Source organism: Acomys russatus, chromosome 19, assembly GCF_903995435.1.
Source record: "Acomys russatus chromosome 19, mAcoRus1.1, whole genome shotgun sequence".
In the NCBI taxonomy this organism is placed as follows: Eukaryota; Metazoa; Chordata; class Mammalia; order Rodentia; family Muridae; genus Acomys; species Acomys russatus.
The window spans coordinates 47213788-47233585 of record NC_067155.1 but is presented as its reverse complement, the minus strand read 5'-3'; the positions used below and the strand labels follow the sequence as shown (position 1 = coordinate 47233585).

Genomic DNA, 19798 nt, shown 5'->3' with positions numbered 1-19798 from the left:
CCCAGACACAATGGTCCATGAACTGAAACCTCTGCAATATCAGTCCAAATAACCCTTTCCTGCCTTGAGTTCCTCTCCTCAGTTATTTTTGTCACAACTATAGAGAGCTGCACACCAAAGAAGAAATGTGTCTACAGGATCCTAAAGAAAGACCTCTGGAGCCAGGCATCCTTATTCTATGACACCAGCACTGATCCTGAGTTTGAGGGCAGCTTATCTGAGGCTACACTAGGCTTTATGGTGAGATGGGGGTTGGTGGGGGCAGGCAGTAGCACACTGGGTCCACTTGGAGACCCAAGGTATGATCGTGATATTGGCTCTTATGTGAAAAGGCAAGCCAATTATGAATTCACTAGGGACTGCAGCCTCCAAGACACACTTGACCCAAGACTTGCAGGGCACAGCATCTTTTTCAACCAGCTGGGTTTTTCTACTCCACCTCTGCCATATAAGTAATGGAGCTTCTTTTATGATCTGACATGAATTTAATTCTCTCCATGCTTCCAGCTCCGGTATTATAGCTAAGTTGGAAAGGGACCAAGGGACTCATATAATTCCGTCAGCAAAAGCAGAAGATGCAGCGCTGTGCAGAACCTGGGGAGAACCTCAGACAACTTCCGTCAGGCGAAAATGAGGTTCTTAGCTTTGCCCTATAAAAGGATTTCTAGCAGAAAGCAGAGTGTGTATTTATTAAGAAAAGTAACCAGGCAGTGGTGGCAGAGGCAGGTGAATCTCTGAGTTTGTGGCCAGCCTGGTCTACAGAGTGAGTTCCAGGACAGGTAGGGCTACACAGAGAAAGCCTGTCTTGGGGTGGGAGGTGGGTGGGAGGGGGAGAAGAAAAAGAAAAGGCTTTAGGGGCTGAGGAGGAGGCTGGGTGGGTAAACTGCTTGTGACTCAAGCATGAAGACTTGAGCTTGGATCTCCAGACCCCATGTCAAGACAGATGCTTACTTATGTTGAAGTAAGACAAGATTGCTTCAGGGCTGAGATGGGAGGCAGAGACAGCTGAATGCCCTGACGTCAGTGGCCAGTGAGCCCGGTGTGTGCAACAACGATGTGTTTTGACTGTGAGAGAGCTTCCTATTCTTTTGTTTGTGTTGTTGGTTTGGTTTTTCGAGACAGGGTTTCTCTGTGTAGCCTTGACTGTCCTGGATTATCTTTGTAGACCAGGCTGGCCTCGAACTCACAGCAACCCACCTGCCTCTGCCTCCCGAGTGCTGGGATTAAAGGCGTGCACCACCACCTCCTGGCCTAGCTTCCTATTCTTGTCCATGAGATTCTCAAAAACTTTTACAGGCTTACGGATGAGGAGGGAAGAAAGTCAAACTCAGAGACTTGCTTACTTTTTATTTATTTATTCATTCGTTTATTTGTTTATTGGCTCTTGGTTTTCTGGAGACAGAGTTTCTCTGTGTAGCCTTGGCTGTCCTGGAACTCACTTTTTAACCAGATTGGCCTTGATCTCACAGAGATCCAAATGCCTCTGTGTTCTGGGATTAAAGGCGGGCGCCACCATCACCCAGCTAGGACTGCTTCATGATTGCCTTCTATTTAAACCCAGACTTCATGTCAGTGGCCCAAAGATGGAGTAGGGTGGGGTGGTACTTAACATTGATTGGCAACTGACATCACCTGGGCATGCCTGGGAGACCCTGTTAGATTAGGATAACTGAGGTGAGAGACCCCAGTTTAACTGTGGGTGGCACCGTCCCATGGGCTGCAGTCCCAGACATCATAAAAAGGAAAAGGAAAAGGTACATGGTGCCCACAGATCTTGCCCACCCACACCCTGTCCCTCTGCCTTGCTAAACTGTTAGATTACATTCCTGAAGATAGGCACCAAGGTCATTTATTTTTCCATTTCCTTATGCCTGACTAAAACAACACAGTGCTGCAGTCAAAGTTCATTATTTGACCACACTGGCTAACAGGTTCAATCAGTATTTATCAACTCATCCTAACACAGACTTCCTTCTCTCTCTCTCTCTCTCTCTCTCTCTCTCTCTCTCTCTCTCTCTCTCCTTAAAAAACACTACTGCTTGAAGAAACACCTGCTGCTGACCTAAAATTTGTTGTTGTTGTTGTTTTGGGGGCTTAGAGCTTTCAGAGAGAGAGAGAGAGACAGAGAGAGAGAGAGAGAGAGAGAGAGAGAGAGAGAGAGAGAGAGAGAGAAACTGAAATCATTGTCAAATTTTGAGATGAGCTCCTGTCTCTACCTCAAAAATAAAGTTCCCCTTTGCCAGCCAGTGTGCAGCCATTGCATCTGGCACAACTCCACTTCATTCCTCTCCAAACTAAGCTGTTAAGATGTCAAGCCGAGGACATGACGCACCTCGCACACCGCAACCAGGACACTTTGATTTTAAGGACGTGAGGGTGAGTGGGTGTGGGGGCACAAGAGCCTCTTATCCCAGCATTCAGAAGGCTAAGACTGGAAGATCAGCATCATCCTAGGCTATGTATGGTTGAGACCTCATCTCAACAAAACAGCAAAACAGGATGTTGGGACTCAGCTCGTGAAGCACTTGCCTAGCCCACACAAAGCTATGTTAGAGCCCGAAAATCACATAAAGCAGTGGTTCTCAACCTGTGGGTCGAGACCCCCTTCAGGGCTTACCTAAGGCCATCAGAAAATGCAGATATTTACAGTATGATTCATAAAAGGAACAAATTAGTTATAAAGTAGCAATGAAAATAATTTTTATGGCCGGGGTGGGGTGGGGGGGTCACTACAACGTGAGGATCTGTATTAAAGGGTCGCAGCATTAGGAAGGTTGAGGACCACTGACGTAAAGCCAGCATGGTGACTCATGCTTGTAACTCAGCATTTGAGAGGTAGAGACGGGAGGATCCAAAGCTCAAGACCATCGTCCACCACAGCTCAGAGTAGGCCAGGGAAACATGAGACGTAGCTGGAAAATGTTAAACAATCATCCTTTAGCAGGTGTTGCCCCAACTTGACTCTAAACCTTGTGAAAACAGACACAAGGAGCTCTGGCTTCTGCGTGGAGCAGAACCCATGGAGCATCCCTGGCCATACCAGGATGCCCATGCAGCTAGTCAGGAGTCTGGGGCCTTGAACAAACTCCTTAGCCTCTTCCTAGGAAGTTAAGGCCATGGACACCTTTTTCCAAGTCCACTGCGGAGAAGCTAAGCAGCAGGACATTCACCAGGTCAGCTTATCTCAAGCCTCTGACATGCGGGAGATGTCGCAGGCTAAAGTTGTTTTTCAGGATCTTTGAGGCAGCTCCAATCACCCACCAACCCTTCAATAGAGTCTGTACTGGTTTCTGAGAGGTGACTTTTTGATGACAGAAGGTCAAAACCATGCCCTTATGCATAATCAAACTTCCTTTGAAATAGGTCACATATTCCCAAAGGCAGCAGCCTTGGCAAGCTCCAGCGGTGTGGTTTAATCCAGGTACCTCTAAAGTTGGTATTAAATTCAAGTGATGGGCTAAGGATACAGTTCAGTTTGTAAAGTACTTGCCTACTACACATGAGGCTCTGGGTTCCATCCCCAGGACCAGGTGCGGTGGTGCACTTCTATAATCCCAACACTCAGGAAGTAGATTCAGGAGGATCAGAAGTTCAAGGTAATACATGACAACTTTGAGGCCAGCCTGGGCTACATGAGACTGTCTCTAAAAAAGGAAAAAAAAAAAAAAAAAAAAAAAAAAAAGAAGCAAGCAACACTGGAGTCTGCCCACCAGACATGTAGTTTGTTTTTTGTTTGTTTGTTTGTTTTCAAGACAGGGTTTCTCTGTGTACCCTTGGCTGTCCTAGACTCACTTTGTAGACCAGGCTGGCCTCAAACTTGCAGTGATCCACCTGCCTCTGCCTCCCAAGTACTGGAATTAAAGGTGTGAACTACCATGCCCGGTGACATGTAGTTCTTATGTACACGTGCAACTGTATGTGCCATTGGACAGGGCTCCACACAGAAACAACCTAACCTCCTTGGATCAAAACCAACCTAGGATTCCAGGTCTTGTTATTTTACATCTCAGAGGTCCCCTGATGAACTCAGCCAGGTTCCCACAGGATAAAAAAAAACCCGGGCAGTTTCTGTTGAGACTTCTGTATCAGTTTGTAACAGCCACCGCCCTCCCCCCCCCCCAAAAAAAAAGTTCAAATAAAGCTAGAGAACACAACATAAATTGTGGGACTTGAACTCAGGAGGGGCTTGCCAGTGGTGGCCTCCAGAGCACAGCAAGCCACAGAGGCCACGAGGGCTCAATGTTAGGTGCATTCACTGTGCACTGGCTAATGGTATGTCTGAACCCAGCGAGGCAGAAAACACTTCGTGCAACAAATTACAAGAAATCAATTTATTATTCACAAATAAGGGCCTGAGGGACCATTGAGATCTCGCTCTCACTGTGAGCCAGTCTGTTGTAAGACATCTGATCATGCTGGGAACCCTGAGATGGTGTTGTTTACTAGAAAAACTCATTTCTAAATTGTGGTGTGGCTCAGCCCTAGCACACACCTTTAATGCAAGCACTTTCTGCTTGAGTACTGTAAACAAGATTAAATAAAGTTAATCCTAGGTCAAGTGCAAGCAACCAGTCATCAGGGAGTGAACACTGGAAAAAAAAAAACAGGGAGAGTAAGAGAAAGTCAGGAGGACAGGAAGTGAAAGGGGGGCATTCAGTTTGAGGGGTTTTGAGACAATCTGGAGGTGAGCTTCCTTATTATTTTGGGAGGTCAGCTGGGTATGTTCTCTCTGCCTCTCTGAGGTGGCAGGTTTTCACCCCAGCATCTGGCTCCTGAGTCTTTATCGGTAAAAATTGAACAATTGAGATTTTGTTAAAAACAAACAACACCGGCCAACCAAGGCGCAGATAGCAAGGCGCCTGAGTCAGGTGGCAACAGTCCATGCATCAACTACACCACAGATATGTGGCCCCAAAAGGCAGCTCATATAGCGAGTGGGTCACAAGTCACTGCCTTACACTGTTAAGGGGCATCGTCCTAGGAAAGACTTAAATGAAACTCAAACGTGTGCCAGGGAACAGCACTGGTTGTCATTTCTCAAGTGCTGTCCACTTAAAACAAAAAAACAGGACCTTTCACTGGCCTAGAACTCATCAGGTAAACCAGAATGGCTGGCCATCTAGACCTTTCTAGAGCCACAGGACTGTAAGCACCCACCAGTACACCCAACACTTTTTGCATGGGTTCTGGAAATTGAACTCAGGTGCTCATGTGTGTAAGGCAAGCAGCTTCTTGCCCCCCAACCACTTCTCAAACTGTGCTTCCACAGCCCAGATGAGGTCATGTGACTGGAGGGAGGCGTCAGAGGCCAGAGCAAAAGGTTTCCGAATGCAAAAAAAAAAAAAAAAATTTTTTTTTTTTTGGAAATTCAAATCAAGCGTGTAATGACCCCAGGGTGTTTCTGGCAGTGTTCAGCTGCTGCATCACGTGACTTAGCTGCGGCCTTAGTTCTGAGCACACAGCATGCAAACTGCACTGGAGTGTGTGTGATCGTGCGACACAACCTAAAACGTCACAGCTCAGAACCACTACAATATTGTAAGAATCGCAGTGTTTTCATACTACATAGGTTTTCTGCCCTTATAGAAGCCTAGTAATTATGGCAAACAAAAGCTCATATTTTCCTATCATTCCTCAGCATGTCTCATGTTAATACATCTAGATTTTTTTGTTAGATTTATTAATTTTTAAACTGCAAATTGAGCCAGGTGTGGTGGCGCACGCCTTTAACTCCAGCACTTGGGAGGCAGAGGCAGGTGGATCCCTGTGAGTTCGAGGCCAGCTTGATCTACAAAGTGAGTCCTGGACAGCCAAGATAATATAGAGAAACCCTGTCTGGAAATACAAAACAAACAAACAAAATCCGGTTGCCCTGTCTCCTAGCTGGGGTTTCCCTCAGGCACCAAAAGCCCGCAACCTCGAATGTTTATGGCTCACAAGTCTTAGAAACCTTCTGAGCCCCGGCTTCCTAGGGATCTAAAATCCGGGATGTCAAAAACGAGCCAAACCTTGCTGGCCTCAATAAGCAGGGACCGGCGCCTAACAAAATGCAGCTTCGCCTCTACACCTCGCGGCTTCTCAGCTGCAGCGAAAGTAGGCGCGCAGCCACAAACCGCGCTTTCGCCAAGTTTTACGTGGCCTCCAAAAAAAAAAAAGAAATAAAATATTTTCATGGACACAAATTTCCATCGTAAGATAGACTTGGACAACGAAACCTACGGTCTACATATTTTTTAAGTGACTCAAACGGCTCGTGGCCGTAGCGAATCTACCACTGTCACTTCCGGAAGTGCTGTCCCACCGGAAGTTGCGTTTCCTCCATTTTGTGGCTCGCTATGGCGGCTGTGTTGAAGTTGCGACGAGGATGCGGCGCCTTTGACTGAGGGGGTAGACCAGGCGAGGCATCAGGGACGTTGTGCCGCCCAGCTGCAGACCGGCCCGGACATCGGGGACGCTGTCATGTACGGTGCCGGCGGGGGCCGCGCCAAGCCAGAGAGGAAAGGCGGAGCGAAGGAGGAGGCCGGGCCCGGCGGCTCGGGCACTGGGGGCAACCGGGTGGAGCTTCTGGTTTTCGGCTATGCCTGCAAGTTGTTCCGCGACGACGAGCGGGCTTTGGCCCAAGAACAGGGACAGCACCTCATCCCCTGGATGGGGGACCACAAGATCCTCATCGACAGGTCGGTTCCTCCCCCCACCCGTCGACCCTCCCCCCTCCCTCGCCCGCTTGATTTCGCCTGATGTTGACTTGATGGCCAGGACCGGAAAGGGGGTTTTGCGGAGCCCGGGGACCCGGGGCCTCCCTGCCCCCACGTTTCCCCGGCGTCCGGGGGGAGGGGACGGTGAAACCGGCCCTAAGGCTCCGGCCAGAGCTGGCGCCGCGCCGTCGCCGGAGGGATCGACTCTGCTCCCGCAACCCCTCGAGCCCGGGCTGCCGCTGGCGACTCAGCGCGGTGAAAGCTGCCCGGGCCTCCCGCCCGCGCCGTGGGGCGGGTGCCGCTGTCCCTCCGCTCGCTGTGCGGGAGGGAGCCCGGGAGTGCGCTTTTGTTCCTCCGAAGCGCCGCACGCCGAGGCCGTGGGTAGAGAAGCTTCTTTTGGACCCCCCGGGAGTTAGCCTGAACCGTCTCTGGCCGCCGGCTTGACTTTTGGCGTCCGGCGAGCCCCTCCCCGCGGTTATGCGACCATTTGACCATTTGAAGTTGCCGTCTGTTGGAGGCCAGTCGACCCAGTGCGGACCTTGCTCTTAGGGGTAGCGTTTCTTAGAGCTGGTTTCACTGTTTCCTAAAGCCGAAGGGTGGAGCTGGGTTATCTTTGTGTTGTTTCTTTTCAAATCACACTCACTTAAGGGTGCCCCGAGTTGAGGGTAAAAGGAGGGGGTGGGACTGTGGATTTCTAAAGGTGTTTGATTTGAAAAGGATGGCATTACATGATGTGGGTGGTTTGCTCCCCACCCCGCTTCTCATGTCTTCAGCCCCTCTTTCCTTCTCCTCTATGCTGGGTTTGGGTATTTGTCCTTCCATTGGGCAGTGTTGCTTCTGGGGCCAGGACTGAAAGGCTAACTGTGAGCAACCATTAAGCTGTGGAGTGGTTTTCTCCAAGTGAAGGAAACCCAACGTTTGAGACAAGTAAAACTGGATTCTGCAAAGACTTGGAACATGCATGACTGTAGGGATGTGACCTCTGAGCTGGCCAGAACGGACACATTAATGCCCAGTAGGCCTTTCCAGCCCCTTACATCTCCATCTGGGGAGAGATCTAGGAGGAAGGACTCATGAAGGGAGTGTTGCAGATGAGCTGGGCTCTGGATCTGCCGGTCCACTCTGCTGGAATGTGCTGTGCTGTTGAACCTCGGTTGATAGCAAGTGATGGTGCTTCCCAGGCACTCACTGTGATGTGCACTGTTCATGTTGGGCAAATGCTGAAACCTCTGCTCCGGATGCAGTTTCCATATCATTCTGTGCATGATTTGAGTTAGATCTCCCAAAACTGGTGGGGAGCAAACACCACACATGTATATGTGTACTATTTGAAAATAATACATTTGTAAGTTAAGGAGGTTTACATCAAAGTTAAACAACTTTTGATAATAAAATGAAACAGTTGGGGTCCCCAGGAATTTTTGGCTTTTTTCCTGTGGTGTACTTTTTCCGTCCTTAATTTGGTCTCCATTACAAAAGTCAGCATTGATAAATTACTCAAACTTTTGTTTCTCTTTCCACATTCACTTTTGCAACCTAAATTTGAGTATTAAATTTCACTAACTCATTTACTGTCTGGCAGTTGTATGTTGGCAGCATCTCCAATTGACTCTTGTGTTCAAACATAGCAGAAAGTGCTCTTCTTATTCCTAATTTGGTAAAGTACTCATTGGTCTTCAATGATGTGTCTTCATCCTGGGATATAAAGCTCAAGGGACATGCTGAATCTGCGCCTTCCAATGGTTTTGCTGTGTTTGCAGTGAACCTCCTTAAACTGCATGTATATGTCACTGTTCCTTTGTATGTGTGTCTCTCTACCACATAACCCAGCACTTCTTTCCTCAGCCAAGTGGCTAGGGGCGAGCCTAGCCAAGATTTTACCTCCAATGGACGCAAGTTTCTTTGGTGAAGATTTCTCCTGAGAGTTCGGGACTAGCAGGAAGAAGCGAGGAAATTTCGCCCGTTTGGTTCTGTCGGATAGGTATTTATGGACTCGGTCTGTGTGAATGTAAGCTGTGATATTTAACTACTGAGAACATATTTTTTTGCAAGTGGCATTGAATGGTTGACCAAAGCATACATGGTAAGAACTGCTAGCAAGGGGGATCCATTTTCTGCCCTAAAGGACTGTCTGCCTTTAGCTCTAAGTTCTGTTGTGCTGTAGAGAGGCACTTAGACTTTGTTATGATTATTTCAGTTTAAAAGTAGGTGAGAGATGACTAGTCACGTTAAATATAAATCTGAAGCTTGGCATTTGTTTTAATACTTTTATTTCATTATTTTAATTGGTAAGTATGTGCAGAGAGTGTCACACGCAATCAGCATGGGTGTAGACTTCCGTCCATTGACCAGCCTGTTCACATTACAGATACGACGGGCGTGGTCACCTGCATGACCTCTCCGCCTACGATGCTGAGTATGCTACGTGGAACCGAGACTACCAGCTGTCGGAAGAGGAGGCGCGGGTAGAGGCGCTGTGTGATGAAGAGAGGTATTTAGCCTTGCATACGGACTTGCTTGAGGAGGAGGCAAGGCAAGGTACTGCTCAAGAAAGACTTACTTTAGCCACACCTTTTAAAAATTTTAAGTATTTAAAAAGTTACTCCCATTCATTTTTTTTATACTCACTCTTTCTGATATTATCTTGACAGTACCCAGTGGATTGGAAAAACAGGAGTCTTTGCGTTCTGAGAGGACCTCAGGATAGTTTATATGTAGAGCCACAGAGAATTTTCCCAGCTTTTGAGGGCAGACTGGGATTTGAAAAAACAAAAAACAAACAAACAAACAAACCCAAAAAACAAAACTCTTTAACTGTTCTTCTTTAACAGTATCGTATGAATTAAAATCGATGTTCTTGTCTTTGCTTTAGTGATCTTTTTAATACAGTTCCTAATCCCAAAATTTCCTCAGCAGGAAGAAATTTTCCATAAAAGACGTGTATTCTTCTGTCTGTGGGTAAACACGTACTGGCAAAAGTACATGCTGATAGATACTAAGTGTGCATTTCCAGGAACATTTTCTCCTCAATAAGAGACTGAAAAAAATGTATTGTATGCTTTACTGATAGCTGCACTGTAGGAGTGTGTGAAGTTTTTCTCAGTAAACTTCCATTTTTGTTAATAAAAGTCTCGTTTTTATTCAAGAGGAAGAATACAAAAGATTGAGTGAAGCCCTAGCAGAGGATGGGAGCTACAGTGCCGTAGGGTTTACTTACGGCAGTGACTATTACGACCCATCAGAGCCCACGGAAGAGGAGGAACCTTCAAAGCAAAGAGGTAAGGGGAAGGAAGGCTTGCCCTCACGGTACTGACTGCAGCACCCCTGGCACACTGTGAGGCTCCTTCTGTTGCTGGAGCAAAGCTAGAACCTAGAAGATGAGTTGTGAGTGGCAGTGGAAAGGCAGTTCTTACATTGGTTAGCCACCTGGATTCACTGGCTTCTTGCCTGTTCCTCTTTGGGTGGGTCTCACTGAGTTCCTCATCCCGGGGTCATGGTTCTGCGTTGGACACACATTCTTCCTATCTTAGTCATTGTGTGTGAAGAGACACCATGACCAAGTCAAGTCTTATGATAGAAAGCAGTGAGCTGTGGTTAGCTTATCATTTCAGAGGCTTAGTCTGTTATCCTGTATCCTGTATCCTGACCCATAGGGAGAGACAGACAGAGACGCTCGGGCATGGAGGCCATTCTTACCCTAACCACCACACTTCCGTAGTGTCAGTATCTATTCTGGGGACATCGGAAAGTCAGGTTTGCCCAGGGATTGTTAACATCCCTGTCTCTCCTATGAATCTCTTTCTGTATATCCTGTCCCTAGCAGAAGTGTTCAGTGGGAAGATGCCTGAGGGGCTTGTTAACACAAAACGAAAAGACAGGCCTGTTAGTATAGCATTAAAGTTTGAAGTCAGTGCCCTCCCTAGGCTAATGTGGCAACTCTGGAAAATAGTGCTGTCAAAAAACTAAGCACTGAGACAGGCGGGGGGCACATGCTTGTAACCCTAGCACTCCAGGAGGCAGAGGCAGGCAGATTGTGAGTTCAGGGTCAGCTTGGTCTACAGTGTGAGTTCCAGGACAGCCAGGGCTACACAGAGAAACCCTGTCTGGAAAACCAAAAAACAAACTAGCCTCCATGCACTTAACAACGTAAGCAGAGTCCTTGGTCATTTCTGTGAGCCCTGAGAGCATCATTTTCACAGTAGGACATATCATCTGTTTTCAGTAACAGTGATGTCAACTTCAGACGTTAGGGACATGTCTTGACAATCAGGATGCTCTGTTTGAAGAAGAGGAAGACCTTTAACATCGGAACGCTGTTCATATACTTAAAATAGAAAGCTGGATCACATCCTACAGACAATGTCAGCTAAATCCCTAGAACCCACGAGGTAACTCCTACAAGTTGTCCTCTGACTGCCACACATACACAGTCACACACAAAATAATGTAATTTTAAAAATAAAGGCTATTGAGGTATGTTTAGTACCTTAGGATTCAGAAAAGGTGTAGCGTGTGAGATCTTGTCCAATATATGGCAGACAAATGCTAAATGGATGAAATAAAAAGATGTTTAAAAATGGATGGTTTGCTTGGGTGGAGAGGGTTTGATTGTTTTGTAATTTGGTGATCAGAATTGATTTTTTTCCAGACATTGATTATTTTGTGCTACTTCAAGACAGTTGGAGGGTGGTTTTTGAGGCCAGTTAATGCAAATGCATCTATGTTAAATGAGGGTCTGGGAAAGGCAGATGTAGCATCGTGGTACAGAAGATCTAGACTTTATCCCCAGCGGGGTATGAAAATTACCCAGTTAGCATAGAACAGACTACAATACTAGGACTACATTACTGTCAGAGGACATTAGTGACTTTAAGAACACTCATCAGGGGTGTAAAGAAGTGACTTGCTTGGTAAAAGCATTCGTTGCACGTCCATGAGGACCCATCGAAAAGCGGGGGTGCAATAGCAGAAGCATTTATAATCGTACCCTGGCTATGAGAGATGGCAGGTAGATGGAGACTCTGTTCAGCTAGCCCGAACACTACCAGAACAACAAAGAGCCCTGCCTCAAGGTTGAAGGCAAGAACTGATACCCAAGGTCATCTTTTGATGTCCACATATGCACTGTGGCAAGCCCATGCCCACTTTAAAGAATGTGTGTTGAGTGTCTGCTGAGCCTTAAGCATTCTGCTATGGGAGAGGTGGTCGTGTAAGCTAGCTCCTTTATGCCAGGAAGTGATCTGGGCGGCACTGAAACAGACACAGACGGATAGAGGAAGCAGATGCCCAGAATCTCGGGCTGGAGAAGTACCCAGGCTGGAGTGCAGATTTCCACCTGCCCCAGAAACACTCTCCTGTTGCTGCACCACCCTCCTCTATCCCTTAGAATCCATGAATGGGGGTAGTCAAATGAGGTGGGATAACAGGGAGCTGGAAGTGGTTTCTGGAAGCAGTGGTCCCCCAGTCAGTGAAGGGTCAGGAAAAGCCCACACGGTGTCATTGCCTACTGTTGAGACATCATGCTGAAGTTATTCATTTTTTTAACAGAAAAAAGTGAGGCTGAGACCTTGGAAGAAAATGAAGAGCCTTTCGTTGCCCCGTTAGGATTAAGTGTCCCGTCTGACGTGGAGCTGGTATGTGTGCTTCTTCACAAGCTTGCTGCTGCTGTTTGTGTTGCGTGAGGGCGCAGTAGTAAAGCTCAGCCGCTGTCAGGTACTGCACGTGTGAGTTGGAGGAGAAAGAGCACAGCTCCCTCACCTCTGAAGAAAAACGAGTGTCAGGTGTGCTGGTCCACAGTGGTTTTCCTGGGTCTTGGGAGGCTAAGGCAGGAGGGTCTCAAGTTCCAAGCCAGCCCAAGTGCTCTAGACAGGGACCCTATCTCAGAAAACAGGAGGCGGGCTGGGAAGATGGCTCAGTAGTAGATTGTGTCCTGCCCTTTCAGAGGCCCCTGCTTCAGTTCCCACAGCTACATCAGGTAGCTCACAAACACCTACACTTCAGAAGGCTCCTACACACACAGTACACACGTGTAAACATACATATATATGCTTATATACATACAATCACAGTACACATAACCTCATGAAGGTACACACATGTACACATACATATAGTCACATACATACATACATACATACATACATACATACGTATGTACGTACTTAGGTACGTACATAATATACTTTCTTTTTCTTTTTTCTTTTTTTCTTTTTTTGGTTTTCCGAGACAGGATTTCTCTGTGTTAACAACAGCCCTCCTTGACTTGCTCTGTAGACCAGACTGGCCTTGAACTCACAGAGATCCACCTGCTTCTGCCTCCTGAGTGCTGGGATTAAAGGTGTATACCATCCACCCCAGATCATAATATACTTTTAAAAATAATTATTTAATGTATATGAATGCTCTATCTATATGTACACCTGCACTCCAGAAGAGGGCATCAGACCCCAGTATAGATGGTTGTGAGCTGTCATGCTGTTACTGGGAATTGAACTCAGGACCTTTGGAAGAGCAGACAGTGCTGTTAACAGCTGAGCCATCTCTCCAGCCTCATAATACGCTTTTTAAAAACATACGTTTTAAAACAAGAAAAAGGGACAAGGGAAGGAGCATGGCCAGCTCAGCACACCATTGAGTTGCATTGGGTCTGTGTGGCGTTCTGTGAGGATCTCTAGGTTTACTAGTCGAGTCAAGGCCAGGCTGAGATGCTGCCATCCACACACAGATGTGTTGTGCTCAAGTGTCTGGTGCTGGCTTTTCCTGATGAGCTGTGGAGGTACCTGCTTTTCTCCTTACATTCACTGGGCACTTGGGTTCCATGTGACACATCTAGGCCCCCTTCCGTGGATAAGGAAAGCAGAGGGAGAGCTCTGCGTGCAGCTACTTGTCTCTGCAGCTCCAGTTTGTTGTTTTTTCTGGTAAGCCATTTTGCCAGTCCCTCTGAAACAGGCCAGTGTAATCCAGGCTGGCTGCAGACTCAGTGTGTAGCTGAGATTGACCTTGAACTCTCCTCTCTTCCTCCCCCCACTGATTGCTTCGATAACAGGCATGCGCCTCTAACCCAGTTTTTCTTTTTTTTTTTTTTTTTTTTTAATTTTTAAATTATTATTAATTTTTGTTTGTTTGTTTTGTTTTTCCAGACAGGGTTTCCTCTGTGTAACAGTCCTAATTGTCCTGGAAGACCAGGCTGGCCTCAAACTCACAGAGAACTGCCTGCTTCTGTCTCCCAAGTGATAGGATTACAGGCACACACCACCGTACCTGGCTCAGCCTAGTGTTTCTAAGTCATGTTTGGCAAGGGTTCCTAAGGCTTCGGGCTCAGAAAAGAGTGTTTTCTTTGAATTATTTTCACTCAGTGGCAAGTGTTGGAGGTACAACTTCCAGGTTGTAAGCTTCGCACAGTAGATCATCAGGTGGACAGTAAACACCATCACGGAACCATGGCTACAGCCCCTCTGACCCTCTACTTTCTCTGCTCCTGGTTTGGTCACCCTCAGTTGTGCATGGATTTGAGGCTCTTGCTTTTCTGCATCCTGTAAGAGGAAGTGGTTGCTGACCCTCTTCTACAAATCTAGGTAGAAATTTCTGTGTGATTACTATTATGTTTGCTTTCCTGTTTCCATCTTCTGATTCTTTTGCAACAATTAGAGCAAAATATTTACCTGAAGAGTTAATGCCCAAGCCAGGCGTAGTGGCCCACTCCTTTAATCCCAGCATTTGGGAGGCAGAGGCAAGTGGATCGCTGTGAGTTCCAGGCCAGCCTGATCTACAAAGCGAGACCAGGACAGCCAAGGCTAACACAGAGAAACCCTGTCTGAAAAAACAAAAAACAAAAACCCAAAATGAGTCCAGGACAGCCAGGGATACACACAGAGAAACCCTGTCTCAAAAACCAAAAAAAAAAAAAAGAATTAATGTCTTAAAGTTTCACATTAACACATACTTTGGGTTTTTTTGTTTTGTTTTTTGCTTTTTGGTTTTTCGAGACAGGGTCTCTCTGTATAGCCTTGGCTGTTCTCGACTCATTTTGTAGACCAGGCTGGCCTTGAACTCACAGTGATCTGCCTGCCTCTGCCTCCTGAGTGTTGGGATTAAAGGCATGCGCCACCATGCCTGGCCTTGCTTTTTTATTTTTTAAGATTGAATTTAAATTATGCATGTCTGTGTGGGGGTTTGTACACATTAGTGAAGGTGCCCATGGAGGTCAAAAGTGTGTGAGCTACCCTGGAACTGGAGCTCTTTAATCGATAAGCTCTCTCCAGCCCACATACTTGTGTTGCTATGTACTGTTTCTGTTTTGTTTTCTTGGTTTTTCGAGACAGGGTTTCTCTGTGTAACAGCCTTGACTGTCCTAGAACTCGCTGTGTAAACCAGGCTGGCCTTGAACTCACAGAGATCCACCTGCCTCTGCCTCCCAAGTGCTGGGATTAAAGGCGTGCACCACCACTGCCCAGCTACCTTATTTTTTTATATGGTATCTCTCACCGGGACCTGGGGCTCACCTGTTGGGCTAGACTGCTTTGCCTCAAACCCTAAGGATTGATTCTTCATCCACTGTCTCCCCAATTCTGGTATTTCAGGCACATGCCACCATGCCCAGGTTTTCACATGAGTGCTGGGGATTGGACTCAGGGCCTCATGCTTGAGCAGCAAGCTCTTTATTCACCGAGCATCTCCTCAGCCCTTTGTTTTTGACACAAAAGATTTTTTTTTAATGTCTGTTCAAATATAAAAACAGATATAATAGACTGTTGATGGCTTACTTCCTGTCGTAAGATTTAACAGCTGTGTATATAGTAAGCATCACTAAGCTGATTAATAGTTACAGTGCACCCACAGACAGGTAAGGGAGCCTTGTTCTATTCCTGCAGTTCGCCAGTATAGTTGTTTGAGAGATCCCCAAGTAGAGTGTATGTGGCATGTGGAAGAAAAACCTGCTTGAGTCATTGGCTGAGTGTCTACTTTGCCTTTTTCTTCCCTCTGTCAGCATCTCAGTCTTCTCAGATGAGGCTTTGGGCACTCATTGGTAGATTGTAGACTGTTGATGCTGTGTGGTGAATAGTTATATATCCTTGCTGGTGTTGGGGAACCTGAGAGAACAGAATCTAACAGCAGTTCTGGTTGGTGACTAAGCATAGGTGGTGGATTGGTTACATGGATGAACAGTGCTGTGGCAGCTGAGGATGGGAGCCCTTGGCTGGAAGGTTGGGTTAAGGATGAGGAAGCAGGCAGGTGCTCTCAGAGCTCTTGGTTTATTCTAGGTGTTGGGTGAGAACATAGTGAACATAAGGCATCTGGGACCACTGCCTGCTTTCTGTTGCATACCTACCTTGAGCCAGCATGAGTGACTACAGCCCCTGACCCATGCCTGCTGAGCCTTTACACTCAAACCTCTTCAGAGGATCTTGAATTTTAGGAGGGACTTTTTATTGTTTTGGTTTTGGTTTTCAATACAGGGTTTCTCTGTGTAGCCCTGGCTGGTCCTGGACTAGCTGTGTAGACCAGGCTGGTCTCGAACTCATAGCGATCCGCCTATTTCTGCCTCCCAAGTGCTGGGATTAAAGTTGTTTAGATTTTTAATGGTACCTTTATTGGGTTTGTTTTTTCTGTTCCAAGGCAAAAGAAACAGAAAACCTATTTTCCTCCAAATATGTGTTTATGTATCATGTGTTCCAACATGATATAATCATTGTCCCTTTCCCAGGTACCCAAAACCCTTTGTCCTTCTCAGAGTCCCACCTGCTCTGGCTGCCTGTGTTGCTCTGTGGAGCCTTGGAATACATGAGGCAAAGTTCAGAGTCCTTTGTTCAGCCCATCTTTTTCACCCTCTCCTTACTCCCAAGACACTAGAAATGGCAGGCATGGGTGTCTGCACCTAGCATGACCTGGGCCGTGAATGATGTCTTCCAGGTGCTCATGGCCTCGGGGCTTGCCTGTGGGCTGGCACTGCATTTTACCAGGTGCCAGTAAATACTGCAAACCACCACTAGTCAGGTTTAGGGGCCCAGAAGTTTTGCTGCTTAGCAGGCCTGTTAGAACGTGTTTCTGGAAGAGTACTGTGGACAGTGGGAAAGGAGAAGAGGGCTTATTTGATGCTGTGTGTAACATTTTAATCTCTTGTGGGGCGATAGGCACTTCCTGTGGACATGCCTTGTCCCAGGCCTGTGCCTGTTTGTGTTCCTCACTTGGAAATCCCAGTCACGGTGAAGTAGGAGAAACCCTGGGCTCTGAGAGCTGCATGGAAGCTCAGCTCTTCAGAGACTAGCTTCCCTGTCCATTTACCTATGAAAAAGGAGGGGCCCTCAGACCCACTTGTGGGTGCTGCTCTAGCCCTGGGTTTTGTGTCTATGTGTGGTTTTCCAGGTAATTTCCATGGCTTGCAGAAGCCTTGTGTCCCTCTCCTCTGTGCCATGGGGTTCTAAAGCTTGGGTTGAGAGAGCTCTTTGCCACTCCCAATTGATGGGGAAATAGTTGCTTCACTTCCTGCTGGTTCTCCCGTGGTTGTGTGTGTGTGTGTGTGTGTGTGTGTGTGTGTGTGTGTGTGTGTGTGTGAGAAAGAGAGAGAGAGAGAGAAAGAGAGAGAGAGAGAGAGACAGACAGACAGACAGACAGACAGACACTATGTGCTTATTTGGACCTATGGGCAAAGTGAGTGTTCTTTCCGTTCTCACAATTCACGGACTCACCACCAATTACCACCTTCCCCTTGAACCGTCCCTTCCTGTTCCCCTGCTGAGTCCATCCAAATTCCTCAGAGCTCTTAGGAAATCCATCTCTGTGGGCATCCTGTCCCGCCCATGGCTGTCACGGTCCTACTTCCCAGATCTTACTCTTAGTTTAGACCAAGCCTTTGGAGTTTCCAGGGAGCAGGGCTCTCAAAACAGGTTAGGCATAGATGAGTGCAGAAGAACATTTTCCTTCTGCTAGGTAGGCTTTGTGACATGCATACTTAACATGTTTGTTGGCTTGAGGTTTTTGTTTGTTTGTAGGCAGAAGGGGCTTTGTTTGGGCTTTTATGTGCATATTTAGTGCCAGAGTTTAAACCCACAGCCTCTTGAGTGCTAAGCATGTGCTCTGCCATTGAGTTGTACCCCAGTTCTTTTTTTTTTTTTTTCCTCGAGACAGGGTTTCTCTGAGTAGTCTTGGCTGTCCTGGACTCAAACTCACAGAGGTCCACCTGCCTCTGCCTCTCTGAGTACAGGGAATACAGGCATGACCCACCATGCCTGGCTATATCCCAGTTCTTATTAACTATTTTTGTTGTTTGGGGATTTTGTTTTTTGTGGAGGTTTCTGTTACTTTGTTTTGTTTTTTAGATAAGGTTTTTTAATATATGGCCTTAGCTAGCCTGGAATTCATACAGATCCACCTGCCTTGCTTTCCAGTTGCTGGAATAAAAAGCTACCATGCCAGACTTACTGAGTATATTTTAAAAATAGTATTCTGTAGTGCTGGAATGGTAGTGCTGGTCTTAAAAGAGAAAGAATTTAAGATCTGCATAATAAAGATGCAGAGAATGTTGCCTTCGGTTCTGATTCTGTAATAAAGCAACGAATGTGGGAGAGTTCAAGGTACACTGTCTCCTGGCAGGGAAGTCAAAGTGGCAGGAGCTTGTAGTTGGTCACATCACGTCTAATCAGGAGCAGAGAGGAATGAATGAGTGCATGCTGCTGTTAAGCTCCATTTCTCTGCTTAAACAGTCCAAGATCCAAGCCAGGAAATGGTGCCGCCCACAGTGGCCAGGTCTTCCCACCTCAGTTAACAGTAGTCAGGATAATCCCCAATAAGCATGCTCAAAGGCCCATCTCCCAGATGACACTAGATTCTGTCAAGTCAGCAATTAGAATTAACCATTATAAATGGCTTTCTCTAGGAGAAATAGTTTTTTTCCTTATATTTTATTATCCTGGTAGCAGATCTTGAAGTATGTTCATATGATCCTTTGGGGCTGGCACGATGTCTCCGCAGGTGAAGGCACTTGCCATCAAGCCTGACCACCTGAGTTCTATTCCTGGGACCCATATGGTAAAAGATAACTAAGTCTTGCAAATTGTCCTGGTTCCAGGGATTGAACTCAAGTTATCAGGCAAATTGTTCACAAGAGCACTCACACATATACAGAAAGTAAATGAAAATGTGACACAAAAAAGCAGAAGCCAGGATGCTTTGTTTTTATGCAATGATGGTTGCTGTGTTGGAGCTATTAGTCCTAGTATCATCGTAGTAGTTGTTTTGAAGGCACTGAAACCAGCAAGTTGACCTGGTCCACAAAAAGCCTGCATGGTGAAACCATGCCTGCCTCATGAGTCATGCTGAAGTGATCCTTGGTCCTTGGGTTTATAGAATGGACTATTTTGCAAATGAATCTTTGTGTTGAGCCAGATCTGGTAGAAATCTGCATCAGGGCCTATGTCCCAGTGCACACCAGATTTCCGTGAACATGGAACCTAGTTTATTCAGGATCTAAATAACTTTAAAAGTGTAGAAATTTCTCTTTTCAAAAAATGTCTTATTGCAGCTCATTTGTTTGGTGGTGGCAGGTACCATGTACCAATGCGTCTGCGTGGAGATCAGAAGACAGCTTGCAGGGCCAGTTCTTCTACCATGTGGCTTCCACAATTGACCTCAGTTTATCAGGGTTAGCAGCAGGCACCTTTACCCACTGAGCCATCTCATGGTCTTGACATTTCTCCTTTTTAAAGTGAGAAGGACATTATTAATTAACCACTAAATTTGAGAAATTAAGCTACTCTTATTTTATAAAGGAGGAGGTCCTGAAGTTACATAAGCATCGTAAATTCTCAACCAGCTGTCCTTAGTGTGAATAATTTCCTGTCTTCTATCCATGTGGTTTTCTAGTGTTAGCTCTATTTGTTGATATTAATAATATTGTACATTTGCTTATTTGGAGGGCCTTGGGAAAATACATACACACATAGCGGTCAAGGGCTGATCTCTCCTGCCACCACATAGATCCTGGCAATTGAAGTCAGGATGTCAGACATGGTAACAAGCATATTCACTGGCTGAGCCACCTTGCTAGCCTTGAAATGTCTTATTTTTAAGTTTGGGACATTGATACCAAGCTGTTCCTTTTAACTAAA

General features: G+C 46.4%; 1 protein-coding gene across 5 annotated transcripts in view; it reads left to right on the top strand.

The window, feature by feature from the left end:
• The first annotated feature begins 6307 nt into the window (after positions 1–6307).
• The window catches only part of Sfswap (splicing factor SWAP), a 73209-nt gene continuing 59718 nt past the window's right edge, over positions 6308–19798 (top strand). For 2 of the 5 annotated variants that reach the window (XM_051161403.1, XM_051161402.1), the window contains exons 1-4: positions 6308–6677; positions 9064–9233; positions 9842–9973; positions 12243–12328. In XM_051161403.1, the coding sequence (XP_051017360.1) occupies positions 6460–6677; positions 9064–9233; positions 9842–9973; positions 12243–12328 (606 nt within the window). In that variant the 5' untranslated portion in view covers positions 6308–6459. Of the gene's footprint in view, positions 6678–7373; positions 9234–9841; positions 9974–12242; positions 12329–19798 lie in introns of those variants that run through there. The other 3 variants (XM_051161405.1, XM_051161404.1, XM_051161406.1) reach the window with 2 other exon arrangements.